The sequence below is a fragment of the Ranitomeya variabilis genome, chromosome 6 (assembly GCF_051348905.1).
Source record: "Ranitomeya variabilis isolate aRanVar5 chromosome 6, aRanVar5.hap1, whole genome shotgun sequence".
Lineage (NCBI taxonomy): Eukaryota > Metazoa > Chordata > Amphibia > Anura > Dendrobatidae > Ranitomeya > Ranitomeya variabilis.
Genome location: NC_135237.1, coordinates 424,333,158 through 424,357,125, shown reverse-complemented (window position 1 = coordinate 424,357,125; position 23,968 = coordinate 424,333,158). Strand labels below are relative to the sequence as shown.

Below are 23,968 nucleotides of genomic sequence, written 5' to 3'. Positions count from 1 at the left end.
TTTTTTTCTTTTTCGGACCATTCTCTGTAAACCCTAGAGATGGTTGTGCGTGAAAATCCCAGTAGATCAGCAGTTTCTGAAATACTCAGACCAGCCCTTCTGGCACCAACAACCATGCCACGTTCAAAGGCACTCAAATCACCTTTCTTCCCCATACTGATGCTCGGTTTGAACTGCAGGAGATTGTCTTGACCATGTCTACATGCCTAAATGCACTGAGTTGCCGCCATGTGATTGGCTGATTAGAAATTAAGTGTTAACAAGAAGTTGGACAGGTGTACCTAATAAAGTGGCCAGTGAGTGTATATCACATACAGTATTTAAAGGGACCCTCTCATGGTCAAAACATGCTAGTAACCAGTAGCTATGGGGTTAACCTGTAGGTTAATAGCGTTTTAAAGTTGTGCAGCTACCTTACTGACAGCTACTAGGTGGAAACTAACTTTATTCCTCCCGGCAGCCTCCGGTTTTTAGTCCTCTAGGTGTGGCTTCAGTCACCGCTTAGTACTTAGTGAGCGGCAGGTGTAACGATGTCCTAGCACTGACTGACAGCCGGCTCCACAATATGCATCAGTACTGATCTGGTGTTAACAGTTACCGCTCACTGTATACTAAGTGGTGACTGGCCTCTATGACTGAAAGCCGGAGGCTGCTGGGAGGAATACAGTTTATTTCCTCCCAGTAGCCAGGCTCTCAGTACGGCGACAGTGCATATTTACAATATTATTAATCTGAAGATTAACCGCATTTCTTAAGATTAATAGCGTTTTTTGACATGTCTGGTTCCCTTTAAAAGGTAATAAAACATAGAATATGCACAAAAAAATATTTTAGCTCTTCCTCCTTCATGTCATATTTTCTTTTCACCCTCTTTTGTCTCAAATTGCAATCAGTATTGACAAGTAAACATAGCATTTGATCTACGGTCTCAGGAGATCCCTTGTGTCCTTTCTCCAGTTAGTCACTGTGCTATGACTGTCAGGAGAACTTGCTGCAGCAGGAGCCTCCCCCACATGCCCTGCCAAAAATATTATTAGCACTCTCTTGACTAAGCACAGTAAACTCAGTCATTCTTTGGAGGAAAGTGGAACAGATCAGCAGTAGATTAACCACTGTGTTCTCTGCAGGATTTATTCAAGAAGGATTCAGGTACATGTAGCGAGTCCTGCAGACTGACAAGTGTGGGAACGAGATTATCTCCTATGAACTTATATCCCTCAGTTCTAGGTTTAGTATTACTTCAGCCTCATTATTTGGTATTTCAGGGTTCTGTTCGACTCAGATGGACGAGTTTGTCTGATGTAAATGAATGCCCACCTATCAGCACCATTTTTGTTTTTAGGTCCAATTTCAAATGAAATCCTCACAGAAGTCTAAGATCCACCAAGCTCCAAGGGTGATCATTATCTATGAATATTAATGTGCCAAATGTCAGAATGTGATCAAATGTAGCAAGCCTTTGTAGGATAGTACAGACACGTGGAAAGGATAATCATAGGAATTACATACATGAAAAATAAGTAAGTTTACAATGTGAAAAAGCTTGTAGGATTGTATTGTGCCGTCGTGGCCAAAAGTTTTGAGAGTGACACAAATTTTGGTTTTCATAAAACTTTTAGTCAGATGTTTCTGTGGTTACTGAAGTACAATTAGAAGCTTCTCCTCCTTTGTTTTTAAATTTTTGACAAATACATAAAGTTTATGTAAAGACTCCATATTTACTGTGTTGTCCCTTATTTTTCAAGCCTTTTGCATTTTGCCCTGACACCTGGATATCAGCTTCTGGGCTCAAATCCTGACTGACCACTCATTTCGGTCTAATCAGTCCTTGGAGTTTATCACACTTTCTGTGTTTTTGCTTGTCCACCCACTTTTTGAATATTGACCACAGGTTCTCAATGAGATTGAGATTTGAGGCATTTTCTGGCCATTGAACTAAAAATGTTAATGTTTTGTTACCCAAGCCACTTAATTATCATGTTTGCCTTGCGACATTGTGCTCCATCATGCTGGAAAAAGCATTGTTCCACACCAAATTTTCCACACCAAATTTTTCCCTGATAATTGAGAGAAATTGCTTTTGGAGGTTGTTTAGATATCAATCTTTATCCAGGGCAGTGTTCTTAGGCAAAATTGTGAGGGAGCCCATTCCCTTGGATGAAAAGCATCCCATATAAAATGTTCTTAGGATGCTTTATTGTCATTCCCCAAACAATGATACTTTCAGATACTTAATACAGTCTGAAGGGGGCTTCTTCAGAGAAAATAACCTTACTCTAGTCCTCCACAGTCCAATCTCATTAATTCTTCTAGAATGGTAGTCTGTCCTTAAGGTTTTTCCTGAAGAAATGTGGCTTCTTTGCTGCATTTCTTTTTTACACCAACCTCCAAAAGGCTTTGCCTCACTGTGAGTGTAGACTGACATCTGCCTGCTGCCATTCCTATGCAAGCTTTGCACTGCCGTTGAACAAATCCCATAACTGAATCTTCTTTAGAAGGTGGTCCAGGCACTTGCTAAGCTTTCTTCACTACACTTTCTAGACTCACTTCACTTGCAAGTAGCAAAGTCCTTGCCTGTAAAGCCCTTTCCATGCAAAGCAATGATAACTGCATGTGTTTCTCTGGAAGTAACCATAGTTGACAGAATAATAAATGATTTCAAGCACCAGCCTCTTTTTAAAGCAACCAGTCTGCTCGTACAATGCAATCAGCATGGCAGTGATATCAGTGGTTTTATCCTTGTTAACACTTTTTCTTAAGATAATGGGAAGATCACTGAAATGATGTAAGCAGGTCATTTTGTGACAGGGCTGAAAATCAGTGGAAATTGGATTTTTGGGATTACAATCATTTTCATGGCAATGAATTACAGCAATTCTTTACAATTCATGTGATCACTCTTCATAACAATCTAGAGTTAATGCAAATTGTCAGTATAAAAACTGATGCAGCAAAGTTTGTGAAAAACAAAATATGTCAGTATCAAAACTTTTGGCCACGACTGTCCATTTGGTAGGTTTTTAGACATATCCATAAGAGAAGTAAATTGATGTTTCAGAGACTGCAGGAGCCACTGTACTGCAGGCATAAGGGGCTGTAAGATCCGTCAGGTACTATTTTATGATAGTGATCATACAGTTGTATTTTATATACCACATCTAGTGTATATTAACATAACATTCTGTTGTTTTTAGGTGTGTTGTTTTCAATAATCGAGGTGTTGCTGGGGAAGATCTCTTGGTAAGTATTTTCTCATCATGTCTTCTTTTTTTATATAACTTTACATTTAATATATTTGCTAGGTAATTTCCCAACCCATGCACTGTACATATCTATGTCATGGCTCTACTTCGGGGCTCGATCCGGTGACCTCACCTCTGGCTGTGTGGTCGGTTCCCCTTTCTGTTGGACCACAGCCTGTTTTGTCTCTGTCCAACTGCTGATAAGGCTCTCTTCTTTTTTTTGCTTTGCTGTTTTGCTTTGGTGCTGGTGTTTTCACTTCCTCATTTGGTTTCTCCTATGACATCTTGGGAGTGGCTTTTTATACTCTTCTGACACATGCAGTCTTTGCTGGCTATATTTCAAGACATGGTGTTTGGAGATCTAGCTCCTCATCTAGAGATTATTTTACCTGGTTATTCTCTGTTGCTTTTTCTACAGTTTGTTTGTGGTCTTCCTCCCCAGTACCCTTTCCTTTCTTTTGGGGTCTGGGAGGTTTTCAACGTATTCCATTTGTTGTGTGGTTCTTCTTATTTTCTTCTTTCTTTCCTGTGTGTCTGTGTGAACACATTCACAGTCCTATACCTTTTTCCCAGATTTTAGTGTATTTCACACATTGTTTATAGAGAGCATGCAGTTAAGGACATTCAGGGTAAGTCTAAGTTGAGTTTGGCTGCCATTGCGTATAACTAGGGTGCCAACCTCCACAGTCAGGCAGAGGCAAAGGCAAATCAGGGTGAGATTAGGGACTTTCTTAGTCTGAACAGGGACCTGCTGGGTTCAGGTGTTTGTCTCTCCTGGTTTGTACCTTACCCGTGTGAGTGTGTTTATACAGTCGTAGCAATCTATAGCATTCTATGCATCAGCCATGTATGTCCTTTTGGCATTTGATGAGCCAGTGTATGTTGGCATAACTTTTCTTTTTCATGCTATAGAAATTCTTAACCTGCTGCACGTTCCGGACCAGAGACCTTCAGCATTGGGTGTAGATTTTTTACTTTACAATTTTATTTCTCCAATTTGCAAAATACATGCCACTGGATTATACTCCAGTGGCATATGTCGCAGGAATATGACCAATGTATACATTCTAGGGAAGGCAAAAACATGTTAACAGAGGCAATCTATTTGTAGCTCTTAAAAAAACTACAACGATTTGTTTAGCAGAAACCACAATCTTGACAATACTTCATGTCCTAATTAGTGGTTTACAATTTTTTTTTTGTGGTTTCCATGCGGCAGTTGTGGCACTGCTTTGGGCCACACCAACGCAAAGTATTAACATGATCTAAGACAATTTAGAAGCTAATAAGCACCTGGTACCAAGATAGAGGTTTTGTTCTTACAGGCCTGAATCAACTCTGATTAACCTCTGACTCTTCCGTAGATTGAAAGATGGCCAAACCATTCGCTTTGTACAGTTTTGAATAAGATAAACAATATAGATCTGCAAAGCAAAAAGTTGCTAGTACAGATATTATAATTATATAAAACATTTTAGATTTTTTTTTTAATAGATATGATACGTTATATCATTTTTTAAGTAATTGCAAACTACCACCAAATTCCAAAAGAGTTCAAAAAGCATTATGGCTTATTTATGGCCTATCGAGTCTCTGCCAAGGCATAAAATGTTGTGTAAGAATGACTATAACCCATGTCTCAGAGCCAAGAAAATAAAGTTAGATCATTTCATAAGGTCCTCTTTGAGAGCTATCATTGCTGTACAATAAATTAGTTAGACTTGTAACTAGGTCAAATGTGAGCACTGTTTGCTCTTCTTTTATTCTCACTGCTGCCAAGTATTCCAGTTTTTGTTTAACTCCATCACACAGCCCCAGAGATGTGGGCCTTTTTATTTGTTGTCCAGTGTTTGCTCCTGTTTTATTCCCACTGCTCCCCTGCGTATTCTATTTTATTATTTTTTAACATTTGCAATATGGTTCCAAAGAAATCGCCTTTTTGCTCATTTTTATGCTTATTACGAAGTGGGCGTTGCTCATAGGATTCTTAAGAGGTGTGTCTTTAGACTGATCTGCATAATCAGCCACACCCCCTTGGAAGAGACCAGAAAAATTAGTACTAAATAGGTTCATATCTTCACTGTACGGTGGATTATAAAATAAAAAAAAATACCCAGGGGAGCAATTGGGATCAAATAAGAGCAAAAACTGACCACTTTTGTCCCGGCGCTGCCCTATTCTGACAGCACTACTTTTTTATTTTTCCATCAAAAGGAGCTATATAAGTTTTTGCATTTTTGTATGTTCTTTTTTAGGATAAGTGAATTAATATACAATTTCTTCACCACTGTAAAGTTTGAGACACAATATAATGGTGCAATCCATAATCCAGATACCCCCGCTCTTATTGTACTGTAGACCCCTCTTCTCTTTTTTGTTTTTCACTGTAGTCTATTCAGAGCAGCTTAGTATGCAGACAGTACCAGGCATTTGCTTCAGTCTTTTCACTAAACGCAGACTGAAGAAAATTAGCAAGGATCTCTAGTTTTATTATATGTTAAGGTTGTGGAAATACTGCTCTTTAGTGTGTAATTTTTCAGATATGTGTTCATTGCTTGAAAATACGATCTTGCAATTTTAATTAATGCTTTACTAAATTATTTTACAGTAGTCAGAAAAAGTGCATTCAGCTCAGAAATTAGAACTGAATAATCTTTTCAAGTAGCCGCTAATAAAACTAAAGTAATGGACAGTCTACCTCCCTATATCAATTACATCTAAGAGCTGGTACCACAGAAGAGGGCAGAGCCATTATTTTTTTTACTCGACAAAACGTTGTACAGGTCATATGTGCTGATTTCAAAGTGTAACTTTTCATGTTTTTCTGATGCATACACTTAAAGGTAAATGATAAAATTATTTCTGTTTGCACCAGTTGCAGCATATGAGCCTACTGGTCACTGTTTGATTATTGTGTTCAGTATAATACAATATGGTGTAACCTTGTAAACACTCTCTAGTGGCACTGTGATTTTATAGGATCTACTAACAGCTCAGGATCTGAAAGGTAGGTCATCAGCTAACTACTGTATAGAAATCAATGGGCTGGAGAGAACTGACAGGGATGTTAGGAGTTAATTCTTCTACTGAACTCTTAAACTACAAAAAAATGTACCTAAGCACTAAGAGGCAGGTAATTGCAGCTTACCTGCCTGTTGTGCACTGCGCCGCTCTTCCCGGCACAGAACGGTCACAGACCGGTCCTGCCAGGGATTCAGAAGCCTCTGCTGACATCACATCTACAGAGCTGAGGCTTCTTTTCCACTCGTGATGGGGTGTGACTTCCGAAGTCATTCTGATTGACAGCTGGATCCCCGTTGCCTAACTGGGGGAGCCAGCTGTCAGTAAGAGTAATGCCAAACGTCCCGCCCCATCGCGTCTGCAGAGGCAGCTGAATTCCTGGCGGGAGTGGTCTGTGATCGCTCTGTGCCGGAGAAGAATGCACAACAGGTAGGTAAGCTGCAATTACCTGCCTGGTAGTAATTAGGTACATTTTTTGCAAGTCCCAGATACCTCCTTTAAGGAGTGTCAAGAGCTAACTCTTTTAAATGTAACTACTATGCATACTCAGCCAGGCTCTGGTGGTTGAGTCCATTGAAACCTGCTGTACATTATGTAAGAAAAAAGCTCTCATTGCATCAGAATAACAACAGATAAAAAAGCAATTGCAAACTTGCTTATGTTCATGTTGTGTAGCTAACTGAAGCAATTTAATAATATGATAATAATACCCATTTAAAAGCTTCACTTTACAGAATTTTTTAGATTTTCTGAAACATCACTATTCTTACTATGTAAGAATCAGAGGTAAATGTATGTACGTGATGGATGCTCATACCTATAAGTGCTTCTCACAAAATTAGAATATCATCAAAAAGTTAATTTATTTCAGTTCTTCAATACAAAAAACTCATATATTATCTAGAGTCATTACAAACAGAGTGATCTATTTCAAGTGTTTATTTCTGTTAATGTTAATGTTGATGATTATGGCTTACAGTCAATGAAAATCCAAAAGTCATTATCTCAGTAAATTAGAATACCGTATATACTCGGGTATAAGCTGACCCGAGTATAAGCCGACCCCCCTAATTTTGCCATAAAAAACTGGGAAAACTTAATGATTCGAGTATAAGCCTAGGGTGGAAAATTCAGCAGCTACTGGTATATTTCAAAAATAAAAATAGATACCAATAAAAGTAAAATTAATTGAGATATCAGAAGGTTGTGTTTTTGAATATCCATCTTGAATCAGGAGCCCCATATAATGCTCCATACAGTTCATGATGGGCCCCATAAGATGCTCCATACAGTTCATGATGGGCCCCATAAGATGCTCCATATTAAAATATGCCCCATATAATGCTGCACAAAGGTTAATAATGGCCCCATAATATGCTCCATAGACACATTTGCCCCATACAGTACTGCATAAAGGTTAAGAAGGGTCCCATAAGATACTCCATAGAAACATTTGCCCAATATAATGCTGCACAAATGTTGATTATGGCCCCATAAGATGCTCCAGAGATATTTGCCCCATATAATGCTGCACAAATGTTGATTATGGCTCAATAAGATGCTCCATAAAGATATTTGCCCCATATAGTGCTGCACTAACGTTGAATATGGCCCCATAAGTTTCTCCATAAAGATATTTGCCCCATATAGTGCTCCACAAACGTTGAATATGGCCCCATAAGATGCTCCATAGAGATATTTGCCCCATATGCTGTTGCTCTGTTGCTGCGATTAAAAAATAAATAAAAAAATGACATATTCACCTCTTGTCGCTCAGGCCCCCGGCACTTGCAATACTCACTGGTCCTAGTTCCGGCACCATTGTGTCTTCCTCGTTCTCTGCACTGACGTTCAGGCAGAGGGTGCGGACTAACCACGTCATTTGCGCCCTCTGACCTGAGCGTCACTGCAGAGGTTGCGGAAGACGGAGCGGCGCCCGGAACAAGGAAAAGTGAATATCGCGCAGTGCTCCCTCCCCATTATACTCACCTGCTCCTGGTGCGGTCCCTGCATCTCCGGTCTCCGGGCGCTGACAGCTTCTTCCAGCGTTAAGCGGTCACCGTTACCGCTCATTACAGTAATGAATATGCGGCTCCACCCCTATGGGAGTGGAGTCGGGTCCATATTCATTACTGTAATGAGCGGTACCATGCAGGGACCTCACCAGGAGCAGGATAGTATGTCACAGCCGCTGCTCCCCCTCCCTCGCCGACCCCCCTAGGACAATGACTCGAGTATAAGCCGAGAGGGGCACTTTCAGCCTAAAAAAATGGGCTGAAAATCTCGGCTTATACTCGAGTATATACGGTAATTAACAATAAACTCACGCAAAGGCTTCCTAAGTGTTTAAAAAGGTCCCTTAGTCAGTTTCAGTAGGCTCCACAATCATGGGGAAGACTGCTAACTTGACAGGTGTCCAGAAGCCAGTCATTGACACACTCCACAAGGAGGGTAAGCCACAAAAGGTCATTGCTAAAGAAACTGCCTGTTCACACAGTGCTGTATCCAAGCATATTTATGGAAAGTTGAGTGGAAGGAAAAAGTGTGGTAGAAAAAGGTGCACAAGCAATTGGGTTAACCACAACCTTGAAAGGATGGTTAAGAAAAGGCCATTCAGAAATTTGGGTTAGATTCACAAGGAGTGGACTGCTGCTAGAGTGATTGCTTCAAGAGCCACCTCACACTGATGTATCCAGGACATGGGCTACAAGTGTCGCATTTTTTGTGTCAAGCCACTCATGACCAATAGACAACGCCAGAAGTGTCTTACCTGGACCAAGGAGAAAAAGAACTGGACTGTTGCTCAATGGTCCAAGGTGTTTTCAGATAAAAGTAAATTTTGCATTTCATTTAGAACTCAAGGTCCCAGAGTCTGGAGGAAGAGTGGAGAGGCCACAATCCAAGCTGCTGGAGGTCTAGTGTGACGTTTCCACAATCAGTAATGGTTTGGGGAGCCATGTCAACTGCTGGTGTAGGTCCACTGTATTTTATGAAGACCAAAGTCAGCGCAGCCGTCTACCTGGAAATTTTAGAGCACTTCATGCTTCCCGCTGCCTACAACTTTTTGGAGATGGAAATGTCATTCTCCAGCAGGACTTGGCACCTGTCCACACTGCCAAAAGTACCAATACCTGATTTATAAACAACAGTATCACTGTGCTTGATTGGCCAACAAACTCGCCTGACTTTAACCCCATAGAGAATCTATGGGTTATTGTCAAGAGGAAGATGAGAGACACGAGACCAAACAATGCAGATGAGCTGAAGGCTGCTATCAAAGCAACCTGGGCTTCCATAACACCTCAGCAGTGCCACAGGCTGATCGCCTCCATGCCACGCCGTATTGATGCAGTAATTGATGCAAAAGGAGCCCCGATCAAGTACTGAGTGCATTTACAGAACATACATTTCAGTAGGCCAACATTTCGGATTTTAAAATAATTTTTCAAGCGAGTGTTATAAAGTATTCTAATTTACTGAGATAATGACTTTTGGGTTTTCATTGGCTGTAAGCCATAATCATCAACATTAACATAAATAAACACTTGAAATAGAGCACTCTGTAATGACTATATAATATGAGTTTCACTTTTTGTGTTGAAGAACTAAAATAAATTAACTTTTTGATGATATTCTAATTTAGTGAGAAGCACTTGTAGTTTACAGATCAGGAGATCTGAGTCATCTAGTCCATAAATTTAACCGTCAAGTTTTCCCTGACAAAGCAACATAGACCTTCTAAAGCTTTGTTCTACTTATAAAAGAAATTGTCCGCATTGCTTTAGAAAGGGCCACAATGCGCACTTGTGACAAGCTGTATGAAAGCCTTATTACAGCTCAAGTCCATTCACTGAATATGCGCACAGTGTGGGCAGATATGGTAATCAGCTTTAAATATCTTGGTATGTTAAGCGCCTGCTCTGTGTTTAAGGTTCTGTTACCCAAGGTGTTAATCCCTATTAAATTTAGATGTTCTCTCTGAAGTTACTGGAGCTGTGAATTACAGTGATAAAATATATAGAGGTGAAATATATGTTGGATCACAAGGAAATATTTCATGACTTGTACAGATTCTGTTTGGAGAACGCTTCTTTTTTTTCTGATGGAATGCTTCCTGACAGTACAAGGAGGTCTCTGGAGATCTGCATGCGGCAAGACTGGTGTCCAGCATCCTCAGTGTAATTAATATTACAACACCTAGACAGGAAAACTAGGCTATGTTTAACCTGTTATTGTCAGTATATTTCTTTAAAAACAAAACAGTTCACATTGGGTAATAATGTGTCGTTCTTATAGCTGTCACACATGACATTTAGTAAAGCCACATTTAGAAATTATTTTTGTGGTTACCTTAAAGGAAGGGTTGTCTGGTCTAAAACCACAAGTCTGCAGTCACTATATGTGACTGTGGACTTGTGAATCCTCACATTGCGTGCATTGTGCACTGTGAGTATTTTCCTGTGTTAGCGGTGGGAATAGCGGTCATGCAATATGCATACCACTGGACACATTCTGACTAGATGGGCACAACCTTACTAAATACAAGTGTACTAAGTTAGGCTGAAAACAGTGTTGTCTGATTGTGTCTGGGAATATGCATTTTGCATACATGCTGACACCAGAAAATCCTCACAGCATGCAGTTTCGGGACGCTAGTTGTCACAAGTCTGCAATCACGTAGAGAAACTGCAGACTTGTAGTTTTAAACCAGAAAATCCATTTAAAGAGAACCGGTCATGAGGATTTTATACCTGAAACTATTGGCATGTATGTACAGGGACTTTCATGCTTTATAAATTTATTGATTGTCGAAATGTTTCTGAGAAATCTAGGGTTGAAATCATATCTGTCCCATCTCCGCCAGAACCTGCTCCTGCGACGTCTGCTTCTGTCCCAAGGCAGCGCTGTAATCTCTCTGTGGGTGGTGCTAGTGATAGAGACATCAGAACCACAAGCTCTGCAAGGCGTGCCCTGTCCAGCCACTAAGGTTAGAGTGGCTGGGACCTGTAGTGCCATCCAACTTTGGCAGTATGGGTGTGTGTGCTATCCAGCTGAAGTTATCAGCTCCCTGCTCAATCCAATTGGAGAACACCACACCTTACTATGCCTTCCAGGTTGCTGCTGGAAGCTGCCACATATAGTTTTGTGTTTCCCTGGTAGGTGTTCTTCTTTTGCTATTGTTTTGTTTAGTTAGTGTATTCCTGCATTGACCCCGGCTTGTTTCTAACTATTCTTACGGATCTCTCAGCTCTGACCCTGCTTGGTGACCATCCTACCACTCGACGTCAGCCCTTCCTTGGGAGCATTCCTTTGGGTCCCATTGTAAAACCAGATCCCTGTACAGGGGTTAAAGGGTATTGGGATTTCTCTGGAGTCTGCCAGACGGAGTTGCTTGTGCAAAGTCTGTCTAAGATAGCCTTTTGAATCTTTAGCCTCGGTCAGACGTTACAATATCCAAATTAGCTGCAAGTGCCTCGGCGTGGGACATTGCACTTACAGCTCTCCTACCCTCCTTCTCTAATCTCCTCTCACCGCCTGCGTCCTTTATTGGAGTGACAGGTCGGGGCTGGCCGGTCACTGAAACAAGAGTGACCTGTCAGTCAGACACAGGCGATATGCGGGAATAAGGAAAGATGGCAGTAAAGCTGCAAGAGCAATGTCCCACCACACATATGCATATGACTTCAACACTGTATTTCTCGGAAACGGCAAAACTGATTTCTACAATCAAGGTATGGATATACTCAGCACGAAAACACATGTACATACAGGCTGTTACTTTGAGGTATGAAATCCTAATGACAGGTTCTCTCAAATGAAATTACAAAACATGGCTGCTTGTATCTTGATACAACAACACACTTTTCCTGTGACTGGTACTGCAGCTAAATCCAATTCATGTATATAACTGCACAAGTGATTTTCTTGATTCTCTACTCCAACAGAAGTCCCCGGAGGAAATAATAAAAAAAAAAACATAGACAAGAGAATTAATACAGGGGAGGCTCATTGCTTGAATGCAAAAGTGAAAATACGATTGGAACATGTAACCAGCACCGACCCTATTTACATTATGAAGTTGTATGAAAGCTGAAGTTGTGGTACCCATACATCTGAAATGGCTGATTGTTCTTTCCATCACATAAATGATGTCGCATTTGGAAGTCTCACTGGTCTCTGGTGCGGAGCAAGAATGTGAAGGATAGTTGGTTACCTACTGGGGTGCTTAAAGAATCATTTCCACTAACATTTGTATGGCCTAAACCTGTGTGAATGTACACTACTGTTCAAAAGTTTAGGGTAATTTGGAAATTTCCTTATTTTTTAAAGAAAAGCAGTTTTTTTCCAATGAAGCTAACATTAAATGATTCAGAAGTACACGCTATACATTGTTAATGTGGTAAATTACTATTCTAGCTGCAAACGTTTGGTTTGTAATGCAATATCTTCATAGGTGTATAGAGGCCCATTTCCAACAACCATCACTCCAGTGTTCTTATGGTACTTTGTGTTTGCTAGCTGTGTAAGAAGGCTAATGGATGGTTAGAATACCCTTGAAAACCCTTGTGCATGTATGTTAGCACAGCTGAAAACAGTTTGGCTGATTAGAGAACCTATAAACCTGACCTTCCTTTGAGCTAGTTGAGAATCTGGAGCATTACATTTGTTGGTTCCATTAAACTCTCAAAATGGCCAGAAAAGAAGAACTTTCATGTGAAACTCGACAGTCTAATCTTGTTCTAAGTAAAGGAAGGCTATTCCATGCGAGAAATTGACAAGAAACTGAAGATTTCCTACAACGGTGTGTACTACTCCCTTCAGAGGAGAGCACAAACAGGCTCTAACCAGAGTAGAAAGAGAAGTGGGAGGTCCCGCTGCACAACTGAGCAGCAAGACAAGTACATTAGAGTCTGTAGATTGAGAAATCGACGCCTCACAGGTCCTCAACTAGCAGCTTCATTAAATAGTACTCGCAAAACGCCAGTGTTAACGTCTACAGTGAAGAGGTGACTCTGGGATGCTGGTCTTCAGGGCAGAGTGGCAAAGAAAAATCCATATCTGTGACTGGCTAATAAAAAGAAAAGATTAATATGGGCAAAAGAACACAGATATAGGACAGAGGAAGATTGGAAAAAAGTGTTATGGGCAGACAAATCCAAGTTTGAGGTGTTTGGATCACACAGAAGAACATTTGTGAGACGCAGAACAACTGAAAAGATGCTGGAAGAGTGTCTGACGCCATCTATCAAGCATGGTGGAGGTAATGTGATGTTCTGGGGTTGCTTTGGTGCTGGTAAAGTGGGAGATTTGTACAAGGTAAAAGGGATATTGAATAAGGAAGGCTATCACTCCATTTTGCAATGCCATGCCATACCCTGTGGACAGCGCCTGATTGGAGCCAATTTCATCCTACAACAGGACAATGACCCAAAGCACACCTCCAAATTATGCAAGAACTATTTAGGGAAGAAGCAGGCAGCTGGTATTCTATCTGTAATGGCCTGGCCAGCGCAGTCACCAGATCTCAACCCCATTGAGCTGTTGTGGGAGCAGCTTGACCGTATGGTACGCAAAAAGTGCCCTTCAAGCCAAACCAACTTGTGGGAGGTACTTCTGGAACCATGGGGTGAAATATCTCCAGATTACCTCAGCAAATTAACTGCTAGAATGCCAAAGGTCTGCAATGCTGTAATTGCTGCAAAAGGAGCATTCTTTGGCGAAAGCAAAGTTTGAAGGAGAAAATTATTATTTCAAATAAAAATCTTTTTTTCGAACCTTGTCAATATCTGGACTAGATTTTCAATTCTTTTTCCAACTCATTTGATTAATAAAAGTATGAGTTTTCATGGAAAACACAAAATTCTCTGGGTGACCCTAAACTTTTGAATGGTAGTGTATATGTAGTGTAAGTGTATTAATATACTCACTGATCGCCATCTACCCCGGTTTCCAGCGCTGCTTCGCTCCTCTTCCTTATCATGTGACTACCCTGCCGACTTACCATCTCACACTGGGGTTTATGTGTGAATGAGAAGTAGCTTTTACAATGTAAGTGTATGGAGGCTTGTTCTGACGCTCCATGTACTTACATTGTAAAAGCCACTTCTGGCTCATGCTTAAAACCCAGTGTGAGACAAAACGTTGGACCTTCCGTCACGTGACTCAGAAGAGGACTGGAGCAACGCTGGAAACTGGAGACGGTGATCTGTGAGTATATTAATACACCGTCTCCACACATATTCTTTCACACATAAAAATTTTACGGGGAGTGATTCTTGAAGGTAGGGTCATCTACGTGACTTCTGGTGCTCTGCGTATTACAAACTCATTTTTTACTTTTGACCATGTAACATATGCATCTATTGTAAACTGTGCAATGGAAATGTTGTATATGTATTTTCTCTTACGGCTTAAAATTTCATTAATGTTGGCAGTATGACCTTTATGACAACTTTTATCACAGAGGGACTTATTGAAGTGTCTTCTAACTGTTCTTCTTAGACACCAAGGACATATTGTGCTGCTAACACAGAAGATTTAGAGACAGTCATCCAGCATGTGCATGCTGTATACCCAGAAGCTCCACTTATGGCGGCTGGGGTTTCCATGGGCGGGTAAGATTCATTACAATTTCTTCTAAATCTGTTTGCTGTCAGATATGCAATCTCATATATTTGTCACCATGTATGGATACGATCACCAGTTCTACAGAGAAAAAGTATTACTTATTGCTCTCTGTCACCTTTGTATTCTTATTAGGGAAACAATGAGAACAGTTCTAACTATAGAGCATGTACTTTAATTAAAATTATCCTACTGTTTTGGGGTCTACAGCACATTAAATGTCAGCCCACATCTATGGACAAGCAGTTGTCTATGCAGTGAGCTATCCTCCGATAGCATCAGCAATGGGACAGGATTCTTCTTGTCCTATAAAGCTGATTTTGGAGCAAAAACCGCTTTAAATCCCCCCACCCCCACTGATTATTCTGGGCAGCATGGCACAGATATTACAGTCTTTTCTGGGCAAAGCTTTGAGAAGGTCATCTCATGCAGAGGGTGAAACATGGAATGGAAGAATTAATAACATAAATTATTGCAAAAGTTTAAAATATAAAATACTTCCAAAAATGGAAAAAAAAGATAATTGATTTAAAAAGCAGTTTATGAATTTAGTTAATTAATATCACTTTATGATATTGCTATCAAACTGCAAAAGCTAATCTGGAAATATATAGAAATATAGAAAGGGGCTGCTACCATGTTTTTCTATACTTCAGAAAAGAAATAAAACCCGGCATAAAGCTAGTCACATCTATTCTTAGTCAATCTGTGTTTGACTGTGAGAGTCTACGCTCTGCCAGGTGGTACATTGTAATACCTTGAATGCATACTTGCTCAGCATGTACCGATATTTTGATGGAAAAACCACAAGGCTACGTGTCCACAATGAGCTTTTATTGCGTTTTTAACACTGCGTATACTTGCTGCTGCAGAAACGCAGAGTCTTGCAGTACCAGCTCTCATACCCACTGTACTTCTTTTTTATGCTGTTCAAACTGACCTGCGGTGCATTTTTACAATCCGCTGCATGTCAATTTCTCTTGCGGGTACGCTGAGTTTTCTGTCTGGTATTTCCCAATAGACTTGCTTTAGATGTGAAAAATCAGCAGGTAAAAAATGCACATGTGTTTTTAGTGTGTTTACGTAGCGTATACACATAAAAGGCGCATCCGCACCTAAGAATGTCACTACCAGGAAGTTTAAAAAAAAGCATCTTTATTTGAAGCATGACGCACCAAACAGACAAAATAAAAAAAACACAGCATCAAAAACACGTTGAAAAACGCACAAAAACGCAATGAAAAAACACAAATAAACTAAGTTGCAGAAATTATGCAGTGTCAAAAACATAGCAAACACTGATCGTGGGAACGTAGAATAAGGGTATGTGCACAGCTTCTTTTTTAGGTAGATTCCTCCTGGAAAACATCTGAGAAAGTGCACAGTAAGTGGAAAAAAGAATGAACATATGCACCGCAATGTCAAAACAATTTGCTGTGCATATGTTCTATATACAGTCATATGAAAAAGTTTGGGCACCCCTATTAATCTTAAGCTTAATGTTTTATAAAAATTGTTTTTTTTGCAACAGCTATTTCAGTTTCATATATCTAATAACTGTTGGACACAGTAATGTTTCTGCCTTGAAATGAGGTTTATTGTACTAACAGAAAATGTGCAATCTGCATTCAAACAAAATTTGACAGGTGCATAAGTATGGGCACCCTTATCATTTTCTTGTTTTAAATACTCCTACCTACTTTTTACTGACTTACTAAAGCACATTTTTTGGTTTTGTAACCTCATTGAGCTTTGAACTTCATAGCTAGGTGTATGCAATCATGAGAAAAGCTACTTAAAGTGGCCACTTGGAAGTTGTTCTCCTGTTTGAATCTCCTCTGAAGAGTGGCATCATGGGCTCCTCAAAACAACTGTCAAATGATCTGAAAACAAAGATTATTCAACATAGTTGTTCAGGGGAAGGATACAAAAAGCTGTCTCAGAGATTTAGCCTGTCAATTTCCACTGTGAGAAACATAGTAAGGAAATGAAAGAACACAGGTACAGTTCTTGTTAAGGCCATAAGTGGCAGGCCAAGAAAAACATCAGAAAGGCAGAGAAGAAGAATGGTGAGATCATTCAAGGACAATCCTCAGACCATCTCCAGAGAGCTGCAGCATCAACTTGCTGCAGATGGTGTCACTGTGCATCGGTCAACTATACAACGCGCTGTGTTTTTTTTGCCGCCATGCATATCTTATAATATTTTGTATTACCAAACAACTCAATCTTGGTTTCATCAGTCCACAGGACCTTCTTCCAAAAAGAAATTGGCTTCTCCAAATGTGCTTTTGCATAACTCTGTTTGTGGCGTGCTTGCAGAAACGGCTTCTTTTGCATCACTCTCCCATACAGCTTCTCCTTGTGCAAAGTGCGTTGTATAGTTGACCGATGCACAGTGACACCATCTGCAGCAAGTTGATGCTGCAGATCTCTGGAGGTGGCCTGAGGATTGTCCTTGACTGATCTCACCATTCTTCTTCTCTGCCTTTCTGATGTTTTTCTAGGCCTGCCACTTCTGGCCTTAACAAGAACTGTACCTGTGTTCTTCCATTTCCTTACTATGTTCCTCACAGTGGAAATTGACAGGTTAAACCTCTGAGTCAGATTTTTGTATCCTTCCCCTGAACAACTATGTTGAATAATCTTTGTTTTCAGATCATTTGACAGTTGTTTTGAGGAGCCCATGACGCCACTCTTCAGAGGAGATTCAAACAGGAGAACAACTTGCAAGTGGCCACTTTAAGTAGCTTTTCTCATGATTGCATACACCTAGCTATGAAGTTCAAAGCTCAATGAGGTTACAAAACCAAAAAAAGTGCTTTAGTAAGTCAGTAAAAAGTAGGTAGGAGTATTTAAAACAAGAAAATGATAAGGGTGCCCATACTTATGCACCTGTCAAATTTTGTTTGAATGCAGATTGCACATTTTCTGTTAGTACAATAAACCTCATTTCAAGGCAGAAACATTACTGTGTCCAACAGTTATTAGATAAATGAAAACGAAATAGCTGTTGCAAAAAAAAACAATTTTTATAAAACATTAAGCTTAAGATTAATAGGGGTGCCCAAACTTTTTCATATGACTGTATATATAAAGTAAAAGACGCCGGAGGCAACGTTGCCGCAACTATGACAAAAAAGGCAACAAAGACACTTCAGTTAAAAGACCGCCATCATTTTCCTGAAGCTTCTTCTGCTTCAAACAATGTGTGGGTATTCTGGCAGCTATAAGATGTGGATGGTCGGCTCACTTAGCTGCTCCTCCAGGTAGACACAGGCACACGTGTAGTTAAAGTCTCTGGGTGGTTTATTGCATCATAAACCAAAAAACCCAAACTGGTAACAGAAAAACAGCCTGTCCAGCTCAGATGAAAATAAACAGTTCATACACAGTCCTGCCCAGTTCCTCTGGGACAACACCTATGGCAGCTCTTGCAGGAGCCAGCAGTCAGGAGGCTTCCTTTCCTCCACACACTGACAGAGAAAAAAAAAACTAGCTGGACAATTAACTCCCTCCAGCCACACCGTGGAGGTGGAGATATGGTGGGTAGGCGTCCCGTCATCTCTGACCTACCCACCATAAAAACCATGCCCATATAGCGACTGGATTGTTCTCAGCACATGTCATGCTGGAGAAAACACTTATGGCTTTCACATCACGCAGGAATGCAACCTTTGTGACACACATCTCTCCTCATGTACGGCACCAGTGACCCTGTCACAAAGATACCATGTGCATATGCCCTAAGGGGGTCTGTCTACTTAGCAGTTTGTGCATATTTTGGCATCATAATAGGATACATGTACACAATGAGGATTAGCAATGCAGTTTGGGACCTGTAGCGAGTACACATGAAGCCCTGGCTTTTCATTTGCTTCCCCTGCAGTTACCGCCTGGGCTCAAAAACTGCATCGTAAAATCATAATCGGGCACCTTATCATGGTGCCATCTCCTCCTGTTCTTTAAAGGGAACCTGTCACCCCGTTTTTTGAAGATGAGCTAAAAATAGCGTTAAATAGGGGCAGAGCTGGGCGTTACATTAGTGTCTTTTGTGTGCCTTTATTACCCACCTATGCTGCTGAAATACCTTTGTAAAGTCGCCGTTTTCTGCTGTCACTCACGCTGTTCTGGTCCTATGGGCGTGGCGACAGCGCTGTTTCTCCCCCAGATCAGGCTCATCATTCCGTTGGTGGCGTAGTGGTGTGCGCATGTCCAACAGATAATATCCACTGCCCAGGAGATGAAAAAGAGCGCGATCTGCGCTATTCAGCCGTTTACCGGAGGGCGCGGCCATCTTTCTGTGGCCGCCCGTGCGCAGATGGAGCGCTCTGCTGCCTGGGGCTTCAGGAAAATGGCTGCCGCGATCTCCATCTGCGCACGCGCGGAATCCCGCGGCCATTTTCCTGAAGCCCCGGGCAGCAGAGCAGTACATCTGCGCACGCGCGGCCACAGGAAAGATGGCCGCGCCCACCGGTAAACGGCTGAATAGCGCAGATCGCGCTCTTTTTCATCTCCTGGGCAGTGGACATTCTCTGTTGGACATGCGCACACCACTACGCCACCAACGTAATGATGAGCCTGATCTGGGGGAGAAACAGCGCTGTCGCCACGCCCATAGGACCAGACCAGCGTGAGTGACAGCAGAAAACGGCGACTTTACAAAGGTATTTCAGCAGCATAGGTGGGTAATAAAGGCACACAAAGACACTAATGTAACGCCCAGCTCTGCCCCTATTTAACGCTATTTTTAGCTCATCTTCAAAAAACGGGGTGACAGGTTCCCTTTAAGTACTTAGCTCGGGCATTTCAAAACCAGTATTTTTGATATTTGAAGTAGTGTGCACTTTTTTTGTAAACTGCTTGGTTGCAGTTGTCTTGTTGGTATACCACTCATGATCAGTTGGGAAGTGAACAACGATCACCCAGAGCGGCGGGCTGATGTGACCGATGAATGAAAGGGTGAGTAATCTTAGTTTTTTTTATTTTCAAGCCCATTCCCCACATTAAGTTGGTTTATCTGTTTCCAGATTGGTACCGGAGAAATGAAATTGTAAAATAGAGGTGTAAACAGAAGCTTATCCATGTCAGGAATATACAGGCTACTTGTTCTCTGTTATCTGACAATTATATCATGTAATTGACAGGTGCGGACAGGAGCTCGGCCTTTGTAGCAGAATGAGGAATTACAATACACAAGAAAATCTCTATTTTTGAAGTAATTGGATTAAAATATATTTTTATTTCCTTAGAATTAAAAATGTGATTTAGCAGCAATCATCATGTTGCTAGGGTTCTCAGAGAGGTTTGGGCTGGAGCCAGTGTCTTTGTATCCATACTCCCACCACAGCCCCCTCCGCAGTGGAGGTACCAACCCTTGTTGTATCATTAGGAACAGACTGCAGACACATAAGCTCATCTATCTATTAATTTTTTGTCCAATTCTTTACCTCTTGGTGCTTGGCTGATGATGACTATTCATCCCAGATCAATATGATTCTTTGCTGTGGATAAGAAATTGCAATTACTTCTACAATTAGATTGATCAAAATAGAAGGTATCACTCATGAGGTATCTGCCCAACAGTGGCCACAATGTGCATGGATGTAAAGAAATGAGAATCAACACAAAAATAATTACATGTCTATTACCGCTCCAGTGGTGGCCCTCCATTGCTCCGTGCCGGTCTTTGCCAACACGGCGTGACATCATGTCAACTGCACGTGAATTCTGCCGGTCACTTGGCTTAGCAGTCTAGCACCATCTATTTCGGCACAGGCCTTAGCTGGACAGTCACAAGCTATCGACGTGACTTCACCCTACAGCCATATCAGCAAAGACCGGCAGGGAGCAGCTAAGAGGAAGCTCTGGAGAGACAGTGAGTAAAGATGATGATCTTCAGGTTTTTGGGAACGTGTTCCTCACATTCTTTCTCAAACTATGTAATTGCTGTTGATGGATAATGACAATGACTAAACCTAATATTTCTATATCTTTTTTTTATTGTCTCTCGACTCTCTTTATTCTGTAAATAATCGGCCACTTTTGAATTTATTTCTAGAATGTTGCTGCTGAACTACTTGGGAAAAACTGGGCGTCAGACCCCGCTGCGGGGAGCGGCCGTGTTCTCTGCTGGTTGGGAAGTATTCGAATCTGCAACGGTCCTAGAGAAAACTCTCAACTGGATACTCTTTAATTACTACTTAACCACTTGCCTTCAAGCATCAATTATGAGGTCAGCCTCCATTACTTTGATTAGAATTGATGTTCACTTTCCTTTGTTCACTTCCTAACACCATTTTATTGCTTGCAGATATATGTAGTGTACACTGCGTAACCCAATAAATACATTGCATTTGTCCTATTACTTATCTGTTTCAGCCGATGTTATGGTCCAGGACTGAAATCACAACTCTTAGGTTTCACTATCATTAATGTCTATAGACTCTTCACTTGGTATTTGGATGATGGGAAGTGTCTTTCTCCTGTAGTGTAATCTGCATGGATTTAGGTTGTCGCAAAATTGGTATAAAACACAACACCTGCCGTTGTTTTTCCATTATGGCAGACTGTCCAATGGTGTGCGTCACTCAGTGTGTAGGGTGCGCCAATAATACATCTCCTAAATGTATTTATTTAAGCTAGAAAACTTGTTATGTGAATTGCACATAAGGGCTTAAAGTATTAAGCGTCATAGCTCTCAATTTCTGGTGGATTATTAGTGAGAAATAATTAGGTGCTTTATGGTGGGATATTGGGGGCCCATATACAGTCTGTGTCTGTCCTTACAGTTTGTGCTGTCCTTGCTTTAAATAGTATGTATGGGGTGAACATGAACTGTAAAGGGGTGGTCCAACATCATTACTCACTTAGGTTGTATCTTGCATTGCACAAAATGACTGTTCAAACCAAGCACAACACCTTGTAGGTTTCATTGCCCTAATAAAAATCCTGCCTTTTGACTCCAAATCGTTTTGAGTAAAGAACAGTTTCTGGGAAACACACAAATATTCTAATGCGGTCCTCAGTGCACCCTTGGCATGGCTGGGCAGTTAAGTGCATCTTTCCATCTACTTGTATTAGATTTATCTCTGCACTCCCGGAAAGCCAGAGCTTATAATTGAAGAGAATCTGTCACCAGGATTTTGCCACCTAATCAAAGAGCAGAATAATATTAAGACAGAGACCCCGATTCCAGCAAAGTGTCACTTACTGGGCTGTTTGCTGTAGTTTTGATAAAATCAGCAGGAGATCATCACTACAGGACTAGTAAGCTTGCTACCATGTAGTCTTCCATATTCATGAGCTCTTTATACCCAGCCTTCACCACTGATTGTTTCTGCCTATGCACAGTGTACACAGAAAGCTGCCAATCAGTGGTGTGGGCGGGTTATACGGAGATCAGCATTCAGAGAGATGGTAGATCTACGCTAGATGAAACAGGGATTGTACCAAAACTGCAGCAAGCAGCCTGGTTGATACATCACTGGTATCAGGGACTTTGCCCCTACATCATACTGGGGTTGCAAAAACCTGGTGACAGATTCCATTTTAAGAAATAGGAGAGCGAATATAGATGGAAACAAGTAGATGAAGAGGAGCACTGAACGAGGAAATGTGTTTTTTAAAGAGCTTAGAATAAAAAATATAAAAGAAGTGATACTTACCCTCACCGATTGCGATTCCAGTGCTAGTCTCTATTTCATAATCCCTTCTTGACACAGATAATGCCAGTATGCCTGACCAGTAACTTACTGCAGAGGACCCCTGATGCTGTAATGGGGGTAGTGTAGCCCAGGTGCGTTTGAGTATGGTTTCTTTTTTTTTTCCCTCAACCTCTTTGCACCAAACTGTTTCTCTGCTGGACAACCCCCTTATGATGCTTATATATTATGTCATATCACATCATTTCTCCTATCCCTGTAATGAATGTTAAGTGCATGTTGATAATTAACTTCCATGTTATGTTTTTGACTCTTATGGGTACAATAAGAATATAAATCTTTATAACTTAACACATGGTGGAATACTGTACATAGTAAAGATACACATCTGCTGATGGCTGACAGATGTTAACATGTGAATAAAACTGTAATACATGTACAGAGCTAATATTGCTAACATTGTGGATGGTCTGTACAGTGCAGATTGCACAACACATGAGGCATATGTTAATCCCTGTTTATTAATCACCTAAAGGAGTAACTAAACTTTTTTATATACTTTTTTCTCTGTTTTTAATTATTCTCCAGGCAATTCAACAGTATAATAGTAATAATCTTTATTTTTATATAGCGCTAACATATTCCGCAGCGCTTTACAGTTTGCACACATTATCATCGCTGTCCCCAATGGGGCTCACAATCTAAATTCCCTATCAGTATGTCTTTGGAACAGTATGATTTTTTGTAATATACTTTATTACATTATTTAATTGTTCCTCCTTCTCTCCCAAGCAATATGCTACCGTTCTGCTTCAATACCCAGTTAATGCTTCTTTAAAATTGGCCTGTCTTGTGAAAAAACTCCATTAACCTGCAGATATTGGGTTAATCTGCAGGTTATTAGCATTCTGAAGCAGTGTGGCCGCCGTATTACCTTTAATTCTCCCTCCCAGTAGCCTCCAGCTTTCAGTCATATAGATGCGGCCAACACGGCTTCAGTCACCACTCAGTAAATAGTGAGCGACAGCTATAACCACACGCCAGCACTGACTGACAGCCAGCTCTGCAGTGCATCAGTACAGGGCCTGCTGTCAGTCAGTGCTGGAGTGTAGTTACAGCCACCGCTCACTATTTACTGAGTGGTGACTGAAACAGTGTTGCACCTCTATGACTGAAAGCTCGAGGCTGCTGGAAGCATTAAATTTAATTTCCTCCTAGTAACCATGCCACACATCTTAAAAATGCTATCAACCTTCAGATTAACCCCATATCTGGGATAATAGTGTTTTTTCACATGACAGGTCGCTTTAAAAGCTGATTTAATCTATTTGCAGCAATAATCCATACACCATCTTCAGTCTGTGTACAGGACTTTCCCTGTCTAAGCCTGTCTGCCCCCCAACCATGCACTCAGAC

General features: G+C 40.9%; 1 protein-coding gene across 4 annotated transcripts in view; it reads left to right on the top strand.

Annotated features, from left to right (window-relative positions):
- ABHD3 (abhydrolase domain containing 3, phospholipase) overlaps positions 1–23,968 on the top strand; it is a 104,933-nt gene that overhangs the window by 70,089 nt on the left and 10,876 nt on the right. For 3 of the 4 annotated variants that reach the window (XR_013217012.1, XM_077270338.1, XM_077270339.1), the window contains 3 exons: positions 3,195–3,240; positions 14,766–14,878; positions 20,950–21,123. Coding sequence is in view for 2 of the 4 variants with exons in the window: in XM_077270338.1 (XP_077126453.1) it covers positions 3,195–3,240; positions 14,766–14,878; positions 20,950–21,123 (333 nt within the window). In the remaining 2 variants the exon portion in view is untranslated. Of the gene's footprint in view, positions 1–3,194; positions 3,241–6,117; positions 6,210–14,765; positions 14,879–20,949; positions 21,124–23,968 lie in introns of those variants that run through there. The other variant, XR_013217013.1, reaches the window with a different exon arrangement.